Source organism: Phyllobates terribilis, unplaced genomic scaffold (assembly GCF_046119375.1).
Source record: "Phyllobates terribilis strain yellow unplaced genomic scaffold, ASM4611937v1 Scaffold_3__8_contigs__length_932513732, whole genome shotgun sequence".
Taxonomy (NCBI): Eukaryota; Metazoa; Chordata; class Amphibia; order Anura; family Dendrobatidae; genus Phyllobates; species Phyllobates terribilis.
In genome coordinates this window covers 848,478,481-848,502,701 of record NW_027362763.1, presented here as the reverse complement: position 1 = coordinate 848,502,701, position 24,221 = coordinate 848,478,481, and the positions used below count along the sequence as shown (strand labels likewise).

General features: G+C 42.6%; 1 protein-coding gene across 1 annotated transcript in view; it reads left to right on the top strand.

The window, feature by feature from the left end:
- The window catches only part of POLR1B (RNA polymerase I subunit B), a 35,090-nt gene extending 14,945 nt beyond the window's left edge, over positions 1-20,145 (top strand). Inside the window, exons 8-15 of the mRNA XM_073672527.1 lie at positions 2,413-2,584; positions 2,677-2,958; positions 4,882-5,015; positions 7,473-7,640; positions 8,798-8,954; positions 9,052-9,248; positions 14,839-15,092; positions 17,722-20,145. Of these exons, the coding sequence (XP_073528628.1) occupies positions 2,413-2,584; positions 2,677-2,958; positions 4,882-5,015; positions 7,473-7,640; positions 8,798-8,954; positions 9,052-9,248; positions 14,839-15,092; positions 17,722-18,604 (2,247 nt within the window). The 3' untranslated portion in view covers positions 18,605-20,145. The remainder of the gene's footprint in view (positions 1-2,412; positions 2,585-2,676; positions 2,959-4,881; positions 5,016-7,472; positions 7,641-8,797; positions 8,955-9,051; positions 9,249-14,838; positions 15,093-17,721) is intronic.
- The last annotated feature ends 4,076 nt before the right edge of the window (positions 20,146-24,221 follow it).

Sequence of the window (24,221 nt, the reverse complement as noted above, 5' to 3'; positions counted from 1 at the left end):
CAGCAGGCCACAAATGTGCATGTGTCTGCACAAAAGGTTAGAAACCAACTCCATGAGGGTGGTATGGGGGCCCGACGTCCACAGATAGGGGTTGTGCTCACAGCACAACACCGTGCAGGACGCTTGGCATTTGCCACAGAACACCAGGATTGGCAAAGTCGCCACTGGCGCCCTATGCTCTTCACAGATGAAAGCAGGTTCACACTGAGCACATGTGACAGACGTGACAGAGTCTGGAGACGCTGTGGAGAGCGATCTGCTGCCTGCAACATCCTTCAGCATGACCGGTTTGGCAGTGGGTCAGTAATGGTGTGGGGTGGCATTTCTTTGGAGGGCCGCACAGCCATCCATGTGCTCACCAGAGGTAGCCTGACTGCCATTAGGTACCGAGATGAGATCCTCAGACACCTTGTGAGACCATATGCTGGTGCAGTTGGCCCTGGGTTCCTCCTAATGCAGGACAATGCCAGACCTCATGTGGCTGGAGTGTGTCAGCAGTTCCTGCAAGATGAAGACATTGAAGCTATGGACTGGCACGCCCGTTCCCCAGACCTGAATCAGATTGAGCACATCTGGAACATCATGTCTCGCTTCATCCACCAACATCCCGTTGCACCACAGACTGTCCAGGAGTTGGCTTATGCTTTAGTCCAGGTCTGAGAGGAGATCCCACAGGAGACCATCCGCAACCTCATCAGGAGCATGCCCAGGCATTGTAGGGAGGTCATACAGGCACGTGGAAGCAACACACACACACACACACACACACACACACACACACACACACACACACACACAGCACTGAGCCTCATTTTGACTTGTTTTAAGGACATTACATCAAAGTTGGATCAGCCTGTAGTGTGTTTTTCCACTTTAATTTTGGGGGTGACTCCAGATCCAGGCCTCCATTGGTTAATAAATTTGATTTCCATTGATGATTTTTGTGTGATTTTGTTGTCAGCACATTCAACTTTGTACAGAACAAAGTATTCAATGAGAATATTTCATTCATTCAGATCTAGGATGTTATTTGAGTCTTCCCTTTATTTTTTTGAGCAGTGTATATTCGTTCAGTCTCCCACACCCTATTTTCTAAGTCCTCCGCCTTTTCCCTTGAATTATCTTTAACCATTTTTATTTTGCTTATTACCCCCCCTCAGGAAGGCCTTCATGGCATCTGAAACTACGTTAATGGGAGCTGAGCCTAAGTTATGTGCCAAAAATTTCAACATTTTCCCCTTACCCCATTCTGGGTCAAACCAATTAATTGTGATATTGTTACGTTTCCAGCCTAAAGGTTATCTAGACCTCATTGATCCGACTTGAACCCGAAACAAAAGGGGAGAGTGATCTGATAAGTATCTAGGGGCTTATTCAATATTCATTAAGAATAGGGGAATTACAAAGAATCAAGTCAGTTTATGACATTGATATTTCGAGGAGACACGAGCGAACCTTTAGGTCAGGAGCTCTTTTCCTCCAGATATCTATTCAGCCAAGCTCATTGATAAGACCTCCAAAAGGAGACAAATTATCCTCTCCCTCCGGGTACTTATCCTTGAAAGGGTTCCAGACATTGTTATAATCGCCCATAATTATGAGTGGGATATCTGGCCAGTCCACTAGTTTTACTAGGATTTACCTTACTGTGATGAAGTGCAAATTTCCCAAGTACCGGTGCCTCCGGAACATAGCTACTGCAAAGAAAAATACAAAATCTGCACAAAACTCAACTTGCATGTCTAGTACTGAAATGTCTAAATGGCAGAGAGAGCCTGAGCATCGTAGCACATTCAATCAGTTTATCCAGATATAAAGTACTTTGTTACTTCTTCAAAAGACCTATCAAATTTAGACCCTTCCGGCTCTCCTGTCCTGTTGGATCTGCCACTCATGAGTGTCCAGCCATCTAAGAGCGTCTTTGGGAGTCTCAAAAAAGGTAGTAGAGCCCAAGGCAATCGCTCTCAATTTGGCAGACTAAATCATGGAATATTGTAGGCCCAATGCTCTCATTGTTCATTTAATATCCAAAAATATGGATCTTTTGCGTTGAACCTCCATTGAGAAAACCACAAAGAATGAGACCTTCTGCCTGCCATGTTTAATCTCTTGATTCTCTCCCAAGGATATTTCTACTGGAGCACTTTCATTTCCCTTGGGGGACCTTCTGGCCGCAGGGGACACCGGTTGAGTACAGACTGTCTCAGGGGGTTCAGCCTCCTCCTTGGCCTCCTCTTATGCAAGAGCTGCATATCTAGACCCTGTTGGGGGATGTCTGCATGACACCGCTGACCTCTGGCTTCCCTTTAAAAATTTTAATTTCTCTAGAAAAGCAAACACAATTGTCTTACAGGTGGAAAATCAGAATCTTCTGGAAGTGAAACTTTATATTTTGCTTTTTTTCTATTAAAGGAAAAGATGGAGGGCTGGCTGTTGGGAGCCAAACTGAACTTAGAGAAGAGAGGACAGAAGAGTAACTTTGTTATGAATACAGAAAACCTCATGAGAACATTCAGTTCCACCACCGACCTCACCAAATCGTGTGAATACCTGCTGGCGACTGGAAATGTGCGCAGCAAAAGTGGTGAGTACATGATGGGGCCATTGGGAGTTATTTAACTGCGGCTGTCAGTCATCTACACTGCACATTTTATTGGTATTTTTTTCCTGTTTTAGGTTTTGGCATGCTTCAAACTAGTGGACTGACTGTAGTGGCCGACAAGCTGAATTTCGTCCGTTATCTGTCTCACTTTCGCTGTGTGCACAGAGGGGCTTCCTTTGCCAAGATGAGGACTACAAGTGTCCGTCGTCTTCTGCCAGAGTCGTGGGGTTTTCTGTGCCCGGTCCACACTCCAGACGGAGAACCCTGTGGTCTTATGAATCACATGACTGTGGTGTGTGAGATCGTGACACAGACTTCTAACACTTCTCATCTGATGGTCCTACTGTGCACGCTAGGTACTGTACATGCGTCTGCTCCATGTGCTAATGCATAATCAGAATAAGTGTTCATTACCCTCAGGATCTTCTTTGATAACTGTAATTTAACCCTCTCCTGACGGGATGTACGTGTACGTTACATACCAGGTGCAAGAAATGAACAGGCTCCGGAGCGGCGGCCCTCACTACACACCTGGTAGATGTAAATGCTGGCTGGATAACAACGCAATTGACATGTAACAGCGGCGACCCTAGGTAGAATATAGAGATATGGCAGTGTATAGTGGATAACATGTTAAAGTCCCATAGTAGGACTAAAAAAAAGTTTAAAAAAGTCAAAGGACTTTCTGAAAATAAAAGGTAAATGCATTTTTTACCATAAACCTATAATATGTCTGCCGTGTCCATAGTTATAAAATTATCCTATATCTTAAATACTGTAGAGAAAAAATTCCAGAATTTCTTTGAGTATTTTTTTTTTTTTTTTTCATTTTTATTCCCTCCTCATCCCCAACCACCAAATTAAAGATTGCAAAGTGATGAAAAAGACGCACGTGTGCCAAAATAATAGAAATAAAACTCACAGCTCGTCCTGTCAAAACATACCCAACTCTACAGACACCAATACAATTATCGTGGTGCCACAAAAGTAAATATTTTTTTAATTTCTATTTATTATGCAAAAAAAGTAACAGATAAAAAACTATATAAATTTGGTATTGCCATACAACAATTCTGGCTCCTTGAACTCGTAACTTTGTCCTGTTATTCCTGCAAAAAATGTATGAATAAATTGACAAGTGGATCTTACCGTTCGCCTTGTCAAAGATGTTTATTAATTTCCAAAATAGACACATCGGAAAATCAGACCGATTCTCTACTATTTTTTTTTCTTATAAGGCTGAGTTCACACGATGCGTTTTTAATGCGTTTCCGCGCCGTTTTTGCAGTTGCGGAAACGCATTAAAAACGCGTGGTAGAAGGGCAGCAATGTTCCCCAATTGAAATCCGCATGTGTTGTGCCCATGATGCGGATTTTTCCGCAGCGTAAACGCTGCGCTCAAAAATCTGCAGCATGTCAATTAATTTTGCGTAAACGCGGCGTTTTCGCCGCCATTGACTTGCATTTGAATGCGCCAATTCCGCAAGACTGCATCTGTACTTGCGCTATTGGCGCTTTCTAATGTGCGGATGGTACCCGGGTGTAGAGGAGAGGAGAGTCTCCTCCACACCCAGGTACCATTAAAAAAGCTGTAAAAAAAGAATAAAATAAAAAATAAATGTACATTTACCTTCTGTCGGCCCACGCACCGCTCCTGCTTGGTTCCCGGCACTTTGCAGTGAGTTGAAGGACCTGCGCTGAGGTCAGAGTCATGTGACGGGTCACGTGACGCTGACGTCGGCAGGTCTTTCAATTCAAAGTTGCCGGCAAGGGAGAACGGATTGAGCAGGGCAGCGCGGGCCATCAGAGGGTAAAGTATACGTTTATTTTTTTATTTTTACCACTCTCTCGGGTCACACTATATAAATCCATGCCGGTTGCATGGATTTATATAGTGTGACCTAGTTGTCAAGTACTTTTCCAAGTGATGCTAAAATCGCCTGGAAAGCGCTTGTCAATCCACATGCGGAAATGCATGTGAATCCGCATGTATTCCGCAGGTAAAACGCATGCACAATCTGCATGCCTTTTTTCTGCCAGGGAGATGCAGAAATTTTCTGCTTCATTTCTGCATCGTGTGCACATACCCTAACTTTCAGTCATTTTTCTAATGAAAAAAAAAAATTGTGTATGTATTTTATATATACAGTATATAGATAGATATCTCAGCCAGTGCAATGCAAATCTAAGAAAGGGGCAGAGTGGGTGCGGAGTGGTCCGTAATGGTTTAGATGTTTGGATGGCGTCTCATTAACCTTCCTGGGTGTTTTTTCTTCCAGGAATCTCTCCAGTTGATGGAATTCCTGGAAAACCTTTTCCGGATTGTTACCAGGTCATGTTGGATGGAGCCATGGTGGGCTGGGTAGACAAAGATTTGGCTCCAAATCTTGTCAATACACTTCGAAACTTTAAGGTAATTCTTGAGGTGGGAGGGGGGAGACATCTAACCTCTGAGAAAGTGACTGCAGGTTGTAATCATCTAAACTCTCCAGGGTTACTTGCCCTCATTTTCCTGCTGTCAATTTTGATAACTTTTGCTCAACATGATCTAAAAGGTATTTTGCCTAAAGAGGACCTGTCACCAGGTCAGGTGTCCAGTCTTTGCTCCGTTTTATTCCTGCTGCTTTCCTGAGTATTCAGTTTTGAGTGTACAGTTCACGGTTAAAAATTATGCTTTACTTCCAAGGTCCACTGTTGTCACTGCTGCTGCCCAGGTCTCTGTTTGGCTGCACTGGTGATTTCATGCCGACGTTGCTGCAGTCAATCACTGCAAATGTCAAAGCTGCTCAGAGGCCTTGAGCTCAGTGTTTGGTGTTGAGACGTCACTGCTGCAACGAAACAACGGAGATCGGGGCAGCAGCGGAGACACAGAGCAAGACCCGGGGAGAGGAAGAAACACGTTTTAATTTGTTTTTTGTTTTTTTTACAATGAACTTTGCAAAAAAGGGAAAAGATTTCTGAAAGGGGACAACACCTTTTTAATTTAGAAAAAGAGCTTCACATTTAAAGAGGATTTCTAAGATTATTAAGGTGGGCATTTACCACATGAATGCCCCGATGGTCCTATGGTTGTGGGATTCAAGGGGTGTTTGCCACAAAAAAACATAAAGCCAGTGATTGGCTGAAAGGTCATATGATAGGTTGGATGCCATTCTTTCTAGCACCACTGGGGGGCACCATACTGTTAGCTGTTGTGCGGATGTGGACTCTTATTTAATTTTTGGAACGTATCCTACTCTTTGCCAATGTCTGAAGTATCCTTTAAACGATTCTCTGAATGCTGAGCTCTGTATAACCCCGCCCACACTGCTGATTGGCTGCTTTCTGCCTATGTATCAAACAATCTGCCAATCAGCGGTGTGGGCGGGGTTATACAGAGCTCAGCATTCAGAATTGCCAGATCTGCGGCAAAGAAAATGGGTTTTTATCAAAACCACATCAGGCAGCTCAGCTTTTGACATATCTCTAGTATCAGGTCTCTGCCTCACAACAGGCTGCTCTCAGATTACATAGCAAAAACCTGCGGACAGATTCCCTTTAATGAAAACATTTTTTAGAGTGGGAGGTGTGGCTGGTTTTTGTTTGTTTGTTTTTTTTGCTCTAAGACGCATGAATTTTTATAAACTTTTCATCAACATGATCATATAGTACTTCTCTTTTTTGTGGGATAAGTTGTAGTTTTGAATAACATCATTCACTTTACCATGTAATGTAAAGGGTAATGAAAAAAGGGAGAAAAATCCAATTGAGGTGAAATCCTGAGGAAAAGCTCAATTCTGCAGTTGTTTTTTGGATTTCATTTCTCCAGGTCCTTTTTTTTTTATTATTATATTAGGAACTTAAAAAAATATGAACTTATATATAGTATGGGGGCTTGTTTTTGTTTGTTTTTTTTTTATATATTTTTTATTTATTTATTGCTTCATATTGCATTTTTTTGTCAGGTCTGGACTTTTCTTTTCTGTTTACACTCTGTTACGAGTTAAGTGATTCTATTGACAGATTGGACTTTTTAAGGACATTGCCACAAGGGTTGCACCTCCAAGATCATGCCATTGTTAGATTGACAGCAGCAATTAAGTGGTTAAACAGGAGCAATTAGAATTCGCTCCAACTATTGCTGTTAAAGGCAGGTTCTGGCTGTGTAACGCTGCCCGCATCGGCCATGTAAGGACCGGCCTCCGTGCCCACACCCTTTTTATTACATACTATTAACAGGGTTGTTCACTACTCGGACAATCGCTTCTCAATTACTATATACCTCCATGTTAAAATTAAAACCGCGTGTTCTCCCCTCTGGTGACTGCACCATTACAGCGATGTCTGTGCTGGATCTCCCGTGACATGCTTTTGTCACGTGAACCCTGCAGCCAATCGGCGGCTGCTGATGAACCTCTTCATGTCACTTTCTTTGGACGTAACTGATATCCGGATGAAGTCAGAACTGCTCGCCCCCTCCGGACGTCAGTTACATCCAAAGGATGTGGCAGTGAAGTGGTCTATTAGTGGCCGCTGATTAGCTGCAGGGAGACCCAGCACCGACATTGCTGGAACAGTGCCAACACCAGAGGTGAGAACAGGCTGTTTTTATTATAACATGGGGAAATACAGTAATTGAGAAGGGATTGTCCGAGTAGTAGACAACTCCTTTAAGTCGTGGAGCAGTAAGGGGTTAAATCAGCATTAACTGAATGCATTCAAAGGTATGTCTGCCATTGTGAGAGGGTTTGATGACCTCCCAGAATGGATACAGTCCAGTATATGGCATCGGTTGCATGAGACAATATGTGCAGAAGCCCTTGTCTTCTCTGTGGTGTGTGGACCACAAATTATCTCTAGTAAATCATATATGACCTATATTATTTCACAGGTAACGCAGGAAAAGATCCCACCCTGGACGGAGGTGGTGCTCATTCCCATGACTGGAAAAGCAAGTCTTTACCCTGGGCTGTATATTTTCACCACCCCCTGCAGGATGGTCCGTCCTGTTAGGAACTTGGCAGTAGGGAAAGAAGAGCTGATCGGGACATTGGAGCAGGTGCGGTATTACACACTGTGATCTACGAACTCGTCTAAGAGTGGCAGTGACCAAGGGACCGCATGGGTGCGGCCCGGGTAGTAAGACCCGGGCAGTGACCGAGGGGCCGCGTGGGTACGGCCCGGGCAGTGACCGAGGGGCCGCGTGGGTACGGCCCAGGTAGTAAGACCCGGGCAGTGACCGAGGGACCACGTGGGTACGGCCCAGGCAATGTCGCGATCAAATCCGCGTGCAAAGTAATGTCTCCCAAAAAATAGCGCTGGAGTAATCTGCCTGTAAAGTTTATGCTATGGGGTGTGTAGGGTTAGCAACTAATGAAATCAAGTTATCTAAATTAATGCTTTGCTACGCTGAGCTGTAAACCTAACAATGGGGCATCTGCAGGCTGTTTAAGGCATGCTGGGAGGTATAGTTCCACAACAGTCAGCGTGCTCCTGTTTGCTAATCTCTGCTGTAGAGGAAATGAGGTTTCTTCATGGCGTAGGAGGTTGAAGTTGATATGACAAATTCGCTGAAAGAGTTAAAGGGGTCTGGACGTGTCTCTTGGGGGGTTAATAATACTGTAGGTTTTGTGTTCTAGATTTCTGAAGGTGACTCTCTGATGCAGGGTCTACTGATTGCAACACTTGGGGTCAGAAATGCATTCTTTATTCCTCGAAGATGACGGCTTTTGCCTCATGGCTATTATTTTTTTGCAGTTCTGTGGATCAGCACTGCGGGATTTTCGGCTGATCCGGATGGACTTATCCCTCATTCTTACTAACTGCTCCTGTGTGTGCACACAGCTCAGGATACAATAGTGAAAAGCCCTTTGTTCCCAATCTGCCTGGTTATAACTTGATTTCTTCATTTCCAATGAAATGAGATTAAACTGAGCTTCTTCCTTGTTGTTATTGCAGGGTGTGCTGAATTTATAGTTTTTGGAGTAGAGCACACTTGAAATGGGGAATCCTGTCTATGTACAGCGTTTAGGGTTAAAGCATCTAGGACTGGTAATAAGGGGGTTATTTAATAATTAAGTATAATTTAGCTATCTGTGTGAGTTTTCTGTTTTGTGATACTGCATAATATAATAAACCTTTTTCCTTCACGTAACTCTAAAGCACTAATCTTCAGGCTTACTGATGTATCTAGATTCCCATCTTTGCCTCTTCCAGGTTTTCTTGAATGTGGCGATATATGAGGGTGAGATTGTGCCCGGAGTCACCACCCATCAGGAGCTCTTTCCTCACAGCCTGATGAGTGTTGTGGCCAACTTCATCCCCTTCTCCGATCACAACCAGAGTCCTAGGAACATGTACCAGTGTCAGATGGGTAGGTACATGCACGATATTCCCACTGTGTGCAGACAGGATCCATATCGCACTGTTAACACCACATAATATCTGTACTGTCCTGTTCTTATTTCCAGGTAAACAGACAATGGGGTTCCCGCTTTTAACCTATCAGGATCGCTCTGATAACAAATTGTATCGTCTGCAAACCCCCCAGAGTCCTCTCGTGCGTCCCACCATGTACGATTATTTTGACATGGATAACTATCCAATTGGAACAAATGCTATTGTAGCTGTGATTTCATACACTGGGTATGATATGGAGGATGCGATGGTAAGTGATTTGTAGGCTCTGTTCACACCTGTGTTGTTGAATTCCATTTCTCTGTTCTATTTCCTAACAAATAAACTGGGTAAGTGCAAAGGATGGTCAGATCCTTTATATGAAATGTGCAGAAGCCACCCAAAGGACCCCATTAACCTTAATGGTTCAGTACAGACCCAAAGTTTGGACACACCTTCTCATTTAAAGATTTTTCTGTATTTTCATGACTATGAAAATTGTACATTCACACTGAAGGCATCAAAACTATGAATTAACACATGTGGAATTATATACTTAACAAAAGTATGAAACAACTGAAAATATGTCTTATATTCTAGGTTCTTCAAAGTAGCCACCTTTTACTTTGATGACTGCTTTGCACACTCTTGGCATTCTCTTGATGAGCTTCAAGAGGTAGTCACCGGAAATGGTTTTCACTTCACAAGTGTGCCCTGTCAGGTTTAATAAGTGGGATTTCTTGCCTTATAAATGGGGTTGGGACCATCAGTTGTGTTGTGCAGAAGTCAGGTGGATACACAGCTGATAGTCCTACTGAATAGACTGTTAGAATTTGTATTATGGCAAGAAAAAAGCAGCTAAGTAAAGAAAAACGAGTGGCCATCATTACTTTAAGAAATGAAGGTCAGTCAGTGTGAAAAATTGGGAAAACTTTGAAAGTGTCCCCAAGTGCAGTTGCAAAAACCATCAAGAACTACAAAGAAACTGGCTCACATGAGGACCGCCCCAGGAAAGGAAGACAAAGAGTCACCTCTGCTTCTGAGGATAAGTTTATCTGAGTCACCAGCCTCAGAAATCGCAGGTTAACAGCAGCTCAGATTAGAGACCAGGTCAATGCCACACAGAGTTCTAGCAGCAGACACATCTCTTCAACAACTGTTAAGAGGAGACTTTGTGCAGCAGGCCTTCATGGTAAAATAGCTGCTAGGAAACCACTGCTAAGGACAGGCAACAAGCAGAAGAGACTTGTTTGGGCTAAAGAACACAAGGAATGGACATTAGACCAGTGGAAATCTGTGCTTTGGTCTGATGAGTCCAAATTTGAGATCTTTGGTTCCAACCACCGTGTCTTTGTGCGACGCAGAAAAGGTGAACGGATGGACTCTACATGCCTGGTTCCCACCGTGAAGCATGGAGGAGGAGGTGTGATGGTGTGGTGGTGCTTTGCTGGTGACACTGTTGGGGATTTATTCAGAATTGAAGGCATACTGAACCAGCATGGCTACCACAGCATCTTGCAGCGGCATGCTATTCCATCCGGTTTGCGTTTAGTTGAACCATCATTTATTTTTCAACAGGACAATGACCCCAAACACACCTCCAGGCTGTGTAAGGGCTATTTGACCAAGAGGGTGAGTGATGGGGTGCTACGCCAGATGACCTGGCCTCCACAGTCACCAGACCTGAACCCAATCGAGATGGTTTGGGGTGAGCTGGACCGCAGAGTGAAGGCAAAGGGGCCAACAAGTGCTAAGCATCTCTGGGAACTCCTTCAAGATTGTTGGAAGACCATTTCCGGTGACTACCTCTTGAAGCTCATCAAGAAAATGCCAAGAGTGTGCAAAGCAGTCATCAAAGCAAAAGGTGGCTACTTTGAAGAACCTAGAATATAAGACATATTTTCAGTTGTTTCACACTTTTTTGTTAAGTATATAATTCCACATGTGTTAATTCATAGTTTTGATGCCTTTAGTGTGAATGTACAATTTTCATAGTCATGAAAATACAGAAATTTCTTTAAATGAGAAGGTGTGTCCAAACTTTTGGTCTGTACTGTAGTTCATCTAGTTTTCTTTATGGTGTTTGAGCTGCAGTGTGTATTGTACAATTCCTGCTACAAAACATCATCTCCAATGTTACAGCCCCTGAAAAAGAAGGTGATTGATATAAAATAATGTTAGAATTGGATCTTCCTCTTTAAAAAAAAAAAATTCTTCAGCAGCGAAGTGTCTTTTAATGATTAAGAAATAATGATGAAATAATGTACCCCTGCTACCAGCTCTGCAGAATTATAACCCTCCGGTTGAGTGCAGTATCGATACATTACATGCTAATACTTGTTTTTTTAGTATAATATGTAGTAGTTAAAAAAAAAAAAAACATGCATTAGCATGTAGTGTATTGATATTGCACTGAACATAGAGTTGAAGATACAGTGGGTACGGAAAGTATTCAGACCCCTTTAAATTTTTCACTGTTTCATTGCAGCCATTTGGTAAATTCTAAAAAGTTCATTTTTTTTTCTCATTAAAGTACACTCTGCACCCCATCTGGACTGAAAAAACAGAAATGTAGAAATTTTTGCAAATTTATTAAAAAAGGAAAAACGGAAATATCACATGGTCATAGGTATTCAGACCCTTTGCTCAGTATTGAGTAGCAGCACCCTTTTGAGCTAGTACAGCTATGAGTCTTCTTGGGAATGATGCAACTAGTTTTTCACACCTGGATTTGGGGATCCTCTGCCATTCTTCCTTGCAGATCCTCTCCAGTTCCGTCAGGTTGGATGGTGAACGTTGGTGGACAGCCATTTTCAGGTCTCTCCAGAGATGCTCAATTGGGTTTAGGTCAGGGCTCTGGCTGGCCCAGTCAATAATAGTCACTGAGTTGTTCTGAAGCCACTCCTTTGTTATTTTAGCTGTGTGCTTGGGGTCATTGTCTTGTTGGTAGGTGAACATTCGGCCAAGTCTGAGGTCCAGAGCACTCTGGAAGAGGTTTTCATCCAGGATATCTCTGTACTTGGCCGCATTCATGTTTCCTTCAATTTCAACCAGTCGTCCTGTCCCTGCAGCTGAAAAACAACCCCATAGCATGATGCTGCCACCATGTTTCACTGTTGGTATTGTACTGGGCAGAATTATCACCAAAAAGTTCTATCTTTGTCTCATCAGACCAGAGAATCTTATTTCTCATAGTCTGGGAGTCCTTCATGTGTTTTTGAGCAAACGCTATGCGGGCTTTCATATGGCTTGCACTGAGGAGAGGCTTCCGTCAGGCCACTCTGCCATTAAGGCAAGACTGGAGGAGGGCTGCAGTGATAGGAGAAAGTTCCACAAGTCAACTATCTCCCTACTGCATCTCTGGAGCTCAGCCACACTGATCTTGGGGTTCTTCTTTACCGGTCTCACCAAGGCTCTTCTCCCATGATTGCTCAGTTTGGCTTGACGGCCAGGTCTAGGAAGACTTCTGGTGGTCCCAAACTTCTTCTATTTAAGGATTATGGAGGCCACTGTGCTCTTAGGAACCTTGAGTAATGGAGAAATTCTTTTGTAACATTGGCCAGATCTGTGCCTTGCCACACTTCTGTCTCTGAGCTCCTTGGGCAGTTCCTTTGAGTTCATGATTCTCATTTGGTCTGACATGCACTGTGAGCTGTGAGGTCTCATATAGACAGGTGTGTGCCTTTCCAAATCAAGTCCTATAAGTTTAATTAAACACAGCTGGACTCCAATGAAGGAGTAGAACCATCTCAAGGAGGATCACAAGGAAATGGACTGCATCTGACTTAAATATGAGTATCTGAGCAAAGGGTCTGAATACTTATGACCATGTGATATTTCCGTTTTTCCTTTTTAATACATTTGCAAAAATTTCTACATTTCTGTTTTTTTCAGTCAAGATGAGGTGCAGAGTGTACTTTAATGAGAAAAAAATGAACTTTTTAGAATTTACCAAATGGCTGCAATGAAACAGTGAAAAATTTAAAGCGGTCTGCATACTCTCCATACCCACTGTATACTCTACTTGTAGTGTTAATAGATTTGGATGAAGCTTCTTTTTATTTCTACACCCTTCCTATGTTTGTACAAATATTGCACCCTATATTTTTCCTAATATTAAAGCGAATTTTAAAAATCAACATGATGTAGGGACTGAGACTTTGATTCCAGCAATGTATCACTTAGTACAGGTTTGGGAAATTAATTTTGCCATGAAACATTGTGGCAGTTGTGGACGGTTAAACCAATGGGCTGTACTTAATTCAGCTCATTGTTATTATTTTATGCTTCTTTTTAACTCGTCATGTTGACCAGAATTTAGTATGTTGACTTCCTGCCATTTCTAGTACATGTTACGATGGGACTTATTATAAACTGTATTCTTATCAGTAGCAGCTAATCAAAACCATGTGATTTACTGCTTTTTATAAAGTTACAAAAAAAAAACAGTTAATCATACTGTTCCTGTTATACCCTGATTAACAGCTCCCAACACAATGTGATGACTCCATAGTCACATACACAGTACGATGTCCCCCACAAAGCCCTCCACACAGTATGATGTCCTCCACAAAGCCCTCCACACAGTATGATGTCCCTCCACACAGTATGATGTCCCTCCACACAGTATGATGTCCTCCACAAAGCCCTCCACACAGTATGATGTCCCTCCACAAAGCCCTCCACACAGTATGATGTCCCTCCACAAAGCCCTCCACACAGTATGATGTCCCTCCACAAAGTATGATGTCCTCCACAAAGCCCTCCACACAGTATGATGTCCCCCACAAAGCCCTCCACACAGTATGATGTCCCTCCACAAAGCCCTCCACACAGTATGATGTCCCTCCACACAGTATGATGTCCCTCCACACAGTATGATGTCCCTCCACACAGTATGATGTCCTCCACAAAGCCCTCCACACAGTATGATGTCCCTCCACAAAGCCCTCCACACAGTATGATGTCCCTCCACAAAGTATGATGTCCTCCACAAAGCCCTCCACACTGTATGATGTCCCTCCAAAAAGCCCTCCACACAGTATGATGTCCCTCCACAAAGTATGATGTCCTCTACAAAGCCCTCCACACAGTATGATGTCCCCCACAAAGCACTCCACACAGTATGATGTCCCTCCACAAAGCCCTCCACACAGTATGATGTCCCTCCAAAAAGCCCTCCACACAGTATGATGTCCCTCCACAAAGTATGATGTCCTCTACAAAGCCCTCCACACAGTATGATGTCCCCCACAAAGCACTCCACACAGTATGATGTCCCTCCACACAGTATGATGTCCTCTACAAAGCCCTCCACACAGTATGATGTCCCTCCACACAGTATGATGTCCTCTACAAAGCCCTCCACACAGTATGATGTCCCCCACAAAGCCCCCCCACACAGTTGATGCCACTGTTTTTAGGTCTTTGGTTGTCCTCTCTGCAAGCCGCACAGGAACAGCCAAAAGGCCGCCTGTTGCCCGCTGGCCACACTTTGCCCAAGTCTGACTTCGTTTAATGGATGAAGCAGTAATATAGTGACGGAGAGCTGCTAATCATTGCAATGGTTAGACTACCCTGCATGTGCCAAGTTGTTCTGTAATGATAATCTCTTGCTGATAAAGCAGTGATTGTATTGAAACAGCAAAACACAGCCCAATAAGAGACACATCCCTTAAATCAGGCCCTCTGCCCCTACATCAAGCTGCTCTCAGATTACATTACAAAAAAGCTGCTGACAGATTGCATTTAAAGACAAACAGCACCCGTAGTGCAATACTATATGGCAACCAATAAGTAGCTAGATGGGTACCTGATTGGCTTCTTATTCTCCATCTCATATAAACGACTTGCTTTTGCAGATTTTGAACAAGTCATCGTGGGAGAGAGGATTCGCTCACGGAAGCGTTTACAAAACTGATATCATCGACCTGGCTAAAAAAATAAAAGATCAAGAAGACAGTTTTGTGTTTGGAATCAAACCTGACGATGAACGAATAAAGGGGAAACTTGATGATGATGGTCTGCCACCGGTAGGCGCTGTCCTGCAGCATGGAGACCCATACTATGGTTATCTGAACCAAAACACTGGAGAGAACTTTGTGGTGTTTTACAAGTGAGTCGTGCAAGCTTTACATCACACGGACATGTTTCTTTGAATTAGGCTATCTTCACACCTGGATTTTTGCTATGTTTTTTGCATAGCGTATTTGGTGCGTAAAATACCAGTGTAATCAAGAGATTTCTCAATTTTCGTGCGCACACTGTTTTTTTTCTGTGGGTATTTTGAGCCTGGTGTGTTTTGGCCAAGACGCAGAATGTCTACTCTTCCAGCTTTTTTTGCAGTTATTTTTCACCTATTAGAATGAATGCAAAAGGTGCAAAAAAAAAATCATACACAATCAATGCGCTTTGGGTATGTGAACTTGTTCAGTATTGCAGCAGAAAAATTTGCTACAAATACTGATATATTGGCAAGGAAAACGCAGCATAAAAAGGTGCGTTTTTGGAACGTTTTTGAATGTATTTTTGATGCATTTTTCCCCATTCATTAGTTTGGGTGAAATCTGCAGCAAAAACGCTGAAAGAATTGAGATGCTGCAGATTTAACCTGCTGCAAATGTGCAAGGAGAAAATATTGCTTCTTGTGCATGAGACTTCAGGATTCTCATTCACTTTTCTGGAAGTAGGAAATCCTTCAGGTTTTGTGACAAATCTGCGCAGAAAAAACGCAACAAAACTGCATTGTGTAAACAGACCCTAAGGCTATGTTCACATGTTGCGTTATTGCTGCAATCTCAGAAATCTCATGCACATGCTTATTTTTTTTTCTCCTGACTGATTTGGAAAACTGCTTCTTTATTGAAAACTGCAGCATGTCACTTCTTTCACCTATATAAAGCAACGATTAAGTGCAAAAAACTTTGGCATCGGTTTTTGCAGCGTTTTTAATGCAAGAAAACAGGTACAGAAGGATGTGAAACCTATTTATTTTTGTGATTTTTCCCAAGTTTAAATCAAAATCTCTTGGTGTCCTCACTTGAGCATGGATGTTAGTATTAGTCTGGTTTACCATATTTTTCGAACTATAAGACGCACTGGACCATAAGATGCACTTAGGTTTTAGAGGAGGAAAATAGAAAAAAAACCTGAAGCAAAAAATGTGGTCATAATGCACTGTTGTTGGGGAGGGAGTCTGCTGCTGACACCATTTATAGGGCTAATGTCCCTCAATTCTGTACTAATATCCCCCTTCCTGTTGTATGCATGGCACCCATCATCCCCATCCTGGTATGCATGGCACCCCATTCCCCCCCATCCTGGTATGCATGGCACCATTCATCCCTCGTCCTGGTATGCATGGCACCCTTCATCCCTCGTCCTGGTATGCATGACACCCTTCATCCCTCGTCCTGGTATGCATGACACCCTTCATCCTTCGTCCTGGTATGCATGACACCCTTCATCCTTCGTCCTGGTATGCATGGCACCCTTCATCCCTCGTCCTGGTATGCATGGCACCCCTCGTCCTGGTATGCATGCCACCCCCATCACGCAGCACACGAAAAAATAAAGCATTCTACTCACCTTCCTTCCCTCTGCTCCAGCGCTGCTTCCTGTTCTGCTGACAGCCCTGATCTCACAGTGTGAGCCATGGCATGACGTCAATGCCATGCGCCCTCACACGTGGAGATGAGCTGCCGGAATAGTAACTGCTCTCCACGCCAGGACTTTGAGCGTTGGGAAGTAGTGACTGTTCACTCTCCTTAATAGCGGGTGCACACTAGCCGCAGCCGCCGGCTCCTGCAGCGGCTCCACAATCGCGTGTGCCCGATATTAAAGAGCATAAATATTCACTACAACCCATAGGAGTGGGGAGTAGTGAATATTCATGCTCTTTAGTAGCGGGCACACAGGACCGCCGAGCAGCTGCAGGAGCCGGCGGCTGGGCTGGCATTGTGCGTGCTATTAATGAGCATGAATATTCAGTGCTCCACATGCCCATGGGCGTAGAACAGTGAATATTCATTTTCTTTAACAGTGGGCACAGTGTTGGCTGCCACAGGCGGCTCCTGCCTCCTGTGCCCTGCTCCCCCCCACATCACCCACTATCCACAGCAACAGTATTTGGACTATATGCATTTGAACTATAAGACGCACCCCCACTTTCCTTCAAAATTTTGGAGGAAAAAAAAGTGGGTCTTTATAGTCCGAAAAATACTGTAATTAAATTAGTGATGTGTTAAAGTAAGCGATGTGTGAAATTGAACAGTGCTTGACCAACCCAAGGGCCGACCAATGTGTGATAGTAAACAGTGTCTACCAATGTGTACTGCCAATGTGCCCCCACCCCTTCCCCCCATGAACTTTTTTGTTCAGAATAGTCACTATTTTTTCACATGAAAAAACTTTTTCTACTAAATAATTTGATCAAATTGCCCTTTTTTACCAAAAATGTTTAATGTTTTCATATGTCTTGCATTTGTGGCCCAACACCTTGCATTGTTCATGTATGGTAGAAGTAAAGCTGAACATTGGGATCTAGAAAAACGCCGCAAAACCTGCTTTCTGTCTGCAGCTTTTTTACTGCCAAGAGATCAGGTTCTGACTGCAGAAAAAAAGCAACGTGTGGACATAGCCTGATTGTACGCCATGCATAAACATATCTTTACTGATGGCACAAGAGTGAACTGTGTGACTGTTTTCAGGGACTTTTCTTCACTTGCATGTCTTGTCTTTTTCAGGAGTAAGGAGAGCTGTATTATTGACAACATTAAGGCCTGCAGCAATGACCTGGGTATTGGAAAGTTCCAATCCGTGTGCATCACTATGAGGATCCCACGTAACCCCACCATAGGTGATAAATTTGCTAGTCGACATGGCCAGAAAGGCATCCTCAGCAGACTGTGGCCAGCAGAGGATATGCCATTCACAGAAAGCGGGATGGTTCCGGACATTTTATTTAACCCGCATGGTTTCCCTTCCAGAATGACAATTGGGATGCTGATTGAGAGCATGGCCGGTAAATCGGCAGCACTGCACGGTTTGTGCCACGATGCCACTCCATTCACATTCTCTGAGGAGAACTCTGCTTTGGAATATTTCGGTGAAATGTTGAAGGCTGCTGGCTATAACTACTATGGCACAGAGAAATTGTTCAGCGGCATTAGCGGGCTTGAGCTTGAGGCGGACATTTTTATCGGTGTGGTCTACTACCAGCGTCTGCGTCACATGGTTTCTGACAAGTTCCAAGTTAGGACAACAGGCTCTCGTGACCGAGTGACCAACCAGCCTGTGGGCGGCAGGAACGTACAAGGAGGTATTCGTTTTGGAGAGATGGAACGTGATGCCCTGCTGGCACATGGAACCTCCTTCCTTCTTCACGACAGGCTTTTTAACTGTTCTGATAGATCAGAGGCCCATGTGTGTGTGACCTGCGGCAGCCTCCTGTCGCCTATCCTGGAGAAGCCTCCTCCATCCTGGTCCACAATGCGAAACAGGAAACACTATTGCTTGGTCTGTGACCGGACGGATACAATTGACGTCATTTCTGTGCCATATGTATTTCGGTACTTTGTGGCGGAGTTGGCAGCAATGAACATCAATGTTAAACTGTCTGTGCGCTGATGGAAAGATGGTTTCTGCAAGTGCCTTATACCATAGCTGGTACCTGAGCTCCTCTGGGGCAGGAAAATCCTGTGAATAACTTCTACATGGAAACGTTTGCTTCCTTATTCTCCATGAATGCATCGTCGCTGTCCCGTCCAGCCAAATATGCCTGGCATGGGAAATCTCCTGGATCATCTGATTGTCAGAAAGTGGCTGAATAATCTGACACCACCCTTCATGAGTAGAACAGAAGTATGGAAAATGACATGTATACATATCTGCAGATTGTACCTACCAGTGGTGTAGAGACCACCTGCTTTCTATAGTATGAGCATTTCTGTAAGTGACACCATGAGAAACCAAGCAGTGTCTGGATAAACATTAATTTTTATTTTCTTGTATCTCGGCTCCTTCATCAGTACTTTTATCTGTTCTCAATTTTTTTTTTTTTTAAAGGATTCGTCCACTTTCTAGTAAAACTTTTAATATGCTATAGATGATTGTGTTTTATGCTATAAAACTGTTAATTCCCAATCCCTTTACTTCTAGACACACTGCTACCTGTGTAAAAATTGGACGCGTCGCACTCAGGCCTTAAAAATGATGATGGTGTTACATGATTTACTCCATATGATGACTTAACGACTGTGCCTTGACTCTGACCTCTTCTCCACTTGTTCTAGGCATCAAAATCTATATCTGCACTTGCTTAGAGTCAGGGAAGAGACCTCCACCATCTTCATTTCTATGGATGCAGGGTGCTCCTCGTACAATTTTTACATAAGCAGCACAGGGAAATTTAATAAGGATCAGGGGGACGCACTGATGTACTATAGTTTCCCAGCATAAAACTCAATCATGAACAATTCCTTAACACTGCATACTGGTGTTACTGGATATTAATGCATTGTGCAATCCCAGGTGACGTTGCTATACTGTTAGTTTATTGCTTCCAGGCATATAATCTGTTATGGAGAACATCAGAAAATCGGGGGGACTTTTGCCTGTTTTACAGCTCCCTCTCTCTAAAACTGGTTTCCTCTTCATTCTTGCACTTTTGGCAGACTGTAATGCAAAGCAGCCATCATAGATTCTGCATCAGAGCTGAAGGACAAACATGCACAATCCTTCCAAAACCTGTCTCCCAACCTTTTACCTATTGTGTATCATCACTTACCTTGGCAATTTGTTATGCTATATCCCAAATGCCATCTGATCTCTTAATGAATCGGGAGATTCTGTATGCAACACGCCACCTCCTTAACACAGGCGAGAACATTGCCTGTCTTGATGAATCGGTTGGCGCCTAAGGATATGTGCACACGACCTCTTTACTGGTGGATTCTGCCTGGAAAGCGCTGTGTATATGTTCCACCTGTTTTAACTTTTTTTTTAGCATTTAAGGCTTTGAAAGCTGAAAAGCATCTAAAACACGTTACCCCTCCATTCTTTAGGCGTCTTCTGCTTGGAAATTGTAGATATTTTATATCTAAAATTCAAATAAAAAGATCCTGGCGGCAGAGTCGACAAGATGCCAAAAGGATGCTTCAGGAGAAAAATACTACTAGCGTCTTTCTGAACTACTTCTGCTTCAAAACAAATTGGGTACGTCGGGGTCTATAAGACATTGTATGTACAGTGCCCTAAATGGTGCTTTATCTCTAAAGACGAAAGGTTTACATACAGCCAATGCAAATATCAGCAAGAATTAGACCAAAAACAAACGAAGCTGTGCCAATAACTGAACTGCCATATGATTATTATGGTTATTTTACAGAGGTCACATTTTGTTCACACGGACTAGGCAAATATATACTTTATATAGACCTAGTGAGTCGGGATGAGCGGACCCGTGGATGTTCTGGTTCGTCCAAAGTTCGGTTCAGGTACCCAAACTTAACCCCAACCTCATAGAATCTGTACTAGTGAGGTCTGATTTAAAGAATCCATTTTCAGTTGCCTTGGAGGGGCTTTCAGAGTTATCGGAGGATGTTCCTATATTCTGGAGTGTGGCCACAGAGGATTTCTCTAAAGATCTTGCACATAGGTGTAAGTAATACTGACCATAGAATAGTGACATATTGTTTAACATAGTTATATGAAAAAGTTTGGGCACCCCTATTAATCTTAAGCTTAATGTTTTATAAAAATTGGTGTTTTTGCAACAGCTATTTCAGTTTGATATATGTAATAACTGTTGGTCACAGTAATGTTTCCGCCTTGAAATGAGGTTTATTGTACTAACAGAAAATGTGCAATCTGCATTCAAACAAAATTTGTCAGGTGCATAAGTATGGGCACCTCACCAGAAAAGTGACATTAATATTTAGTAGATCCTCCTTTTGCAAAAAATAACAGCCTCTAGTCACTTCCTGTAGCTTTTAATGAGTTCCTGGATCCTGGATAAAGGTATTTTTGACCATTCCTCTTTACAAAACAATTCCAGTTCAGTTAAGTTTGATGGTCGCCGAGCATGGACAGCCATCTTCAAATGATCCCACAGATGTTCAATGATATTCAGGTCTGGGGACTGGGATGGCCATTCCAGAACATTGTAATTGTTCCTCTGCATGAATGCCTGAGTAGATTTAGAGCGGGGTTTTGGATCATTGTCTTGCTGAAAGATCCATCCCCTGTGTAACTTCAACTTTGTCACTGATTCTTGAATATTATTGTCAAGAATCTGCTGATACTGAGTGGAATCCATGCGTCCCTCAACTTTAACAAGATTCCCGGTGCCGGCATTGGCCACACAGCCCCAAAGCATGATGGAACCTCCACCAAATTTTACTGTGGGTAGCAAGTGTTTTTCTTGGAATGCTGTGTTTTTTTGCCGCCATGCATAACGCCTTTTTGTATGACCAAACAACTCAATCTTGGTTTCATCAGTCCACAGGACCTTCTTCCAAAAAGAAATTGGCTTCTCCAAATGTGCTTTTGCATACCTCAGCCGACTCTATTTGTGGCGTGCTTGCAGAAACGGCTTCTTTCGCATCACTCTCCCATACAGCTTCTCCTTGTGCAAAGTGCGTTGTATAGTTGACCGATGCACAGTGACACCATCTGCAGCAAGTTGATGCTGCAGCTCTATGGAGGTGGTCTGAGGATTGTCCTTGACTGACCTCACCATTCTTCTTCTCTGCCTTTCTGATGTTTTTCTTGGCCTGCTACTTCTGGCCTTAACAAGAACTGTCCCTGTGTTCTTCCATTTCCTTACTATGTTCCTCACAGTGGAAACTGACAGGTTAAATCTCTGAGACAGCTTTTTGTATCCTTCCCCTGAACAACTATGTTGAATAATCTTTGTTTTCAGATCATTTGACAGTTGTTTTGAGGAGCCCATGATGCCACTCTTCAGAGGAGATTCAAACAGGAGAACAACTTGCAAGTGGCCACTTTAAGTAGCTTTTCTCATGATTGCATACACCTGGCTATGAAGTTCAAAGCTCAATGAGGTTGCAAAACCCAAAAAAGTGCTTTAGTAAGTCAGTAAAAAGTAGGTAGGAGTATTTAAAACAAGAAAATAAGGGTGCCCATACTTTTGCACCTGTCAAATTTTGTTTGAATGCAGATTGCACATTTTCTGTTAGTACAATAAACCTCATTTCAAGGCAGAAACATTACTGTGTCCAACAGTTATTACATATATCAAACTGAAATAGCTGTTGCAAAAACACCAATTTTTTTTATAAAAACATTAAGCTTAAGTTTAATAGGGGTGCCCAAACTTTTTCATATAACTGTAAGTTATTGGCTGTTGTGAATGACTCTGGCCATTGATTTCATGTAAACGCTGTGTAATTCTTTATTTCTCCCATGCTGGCGCTGCCAGGTTGCCCAGCAGATTGTAGCTGATTGTGGATGCCAGCAGCAGAACACCTTGTGATCTGCATATTGTCAGGGGCAAAGGGCTTGTTGAAAATGGACACGTTTTTAGTACTTTTAAAGGGTCATTTATATAAAGTTTTCAATGTCATTATCAAAGCTGAATTGTGTAAATTAAAGAAATTAGAATTTTCCAGATATTTGTGTAAGGTCTTGTCCATAGCTTGTATAGTAGCCCACAGAGGTTGTACATATTCTTTGTGCTGCCATATCGTGCTCTGTCATTTCTGCGTGTACAGAACTAATCTCCTCTAAATGCTATGTTTGTGGTGGAAAATATCTCCATACATATGGCATTATAAGAGCAGGCGTTTGTAGGAAACATGGCAGCTATTTAGGCAGTCCCCAATTTTTCATTTGTGGGTTTTTTTGTTTCCCCAGTCTTTTTTTTTATTTTTGCCTTGTGATGCTTGTTAGTGGTTTAACATCAAATTCTTCAAAATGGAGCACGTGCTGCATGACTTTTGCACAAAATCAGAACTGCTCTTAAATTTTGCCTTTTTATCTTTTTTTTGCAACTTTTTAGCTCAAAAAGTCACATGTTAAAATATCGCAAAATGTATGCAAACATTTCCAGGCATATATAACGTCACTCCGAGGGCAGAATGAAGTAAATTTGTACAAAAAAAAAAATTAGAAACTTTTTATAAAGTCACAATTGATGAATCAGCCAAAAAACCCAATCGCCGCATACAATGACTGACTTAAAAAAACAAACAAACAGGTGAACACACATAAAATAGACTTTAGAAAAGGTGCAAATCAAAAGAATTAAGCACAAATGAAAAAACACTAAAAACTAGTCACAGGGGCAAGTGTAATCAAGAATGTTCACGGAGTACTCCCTTAACACTTGCCTTGTTTCTACGAATGACACCTGTCAAAAAAAATGTTGAAAAAGCTTTTAGTTACAAAACTCCATAACATTCCACTACATCTAAACTCTATATGATTTCGGGCACATGAAGAATTCTTAGTCTTGAGTGTCACATTGAAAAATATTAATTCCTCTCGTCTGATGGGATCCACTATAGTTTTTGGCAAGAATGGCACAGGTCATAAAACGATTGAATAGTGAAGCCATACAATTGCAGCCTAATTACGCACCGTTCTAATAAATAACTTGAAAAGGAATGCCCGTATTATAGTACAAGTCATAGAATGTGCACATGCATAGTTCAGAGGTTTTTGTGAGGGTGCCATTGTGTAATATGGTGATCGGAATCTCCTGAAGACGGGTGTCACGTCCCCGGCAGATTCTGAAGCAGCAGATGCCAGGCATTCATTAGTAAATATAGAATTTGTTGAGAGTGGCTATGTATGTGAAGCTGCGTGGCTTGCAGTATAAAGGATGAGCATGCTGCTAGCATAGAACATTTTTGACAGGACTCTGCTTAGGAGCGATTAAGTATTTCTATTCCAAGGGCAAGAGACAGTGTGCCAAGGAGCGTCGGACACAGAAAAAGAGATGGCCATAAAAACCTCCAACATGAAGACTGCCTTTTAAGATTTGTATAAAAGGGAGTTGAATGAATGGATATTTGTTTTGTTGGCCTTTATTCACAGGCGGTCGGTCGTTCATTGGCCAGAAAAATCACCTATCACAGTAAGTGTGTGCGCACACGGAGTTTTCTGGTGAGTCTTTTGGAGTGAGAAGTTGCCACAATAAACACTTGAAAGATGTCTCTGATTAATTTCTATTTTACAACGGCTTGCTGGTCATGTGTTCAGTCTTTTGATTGTTTTTCTT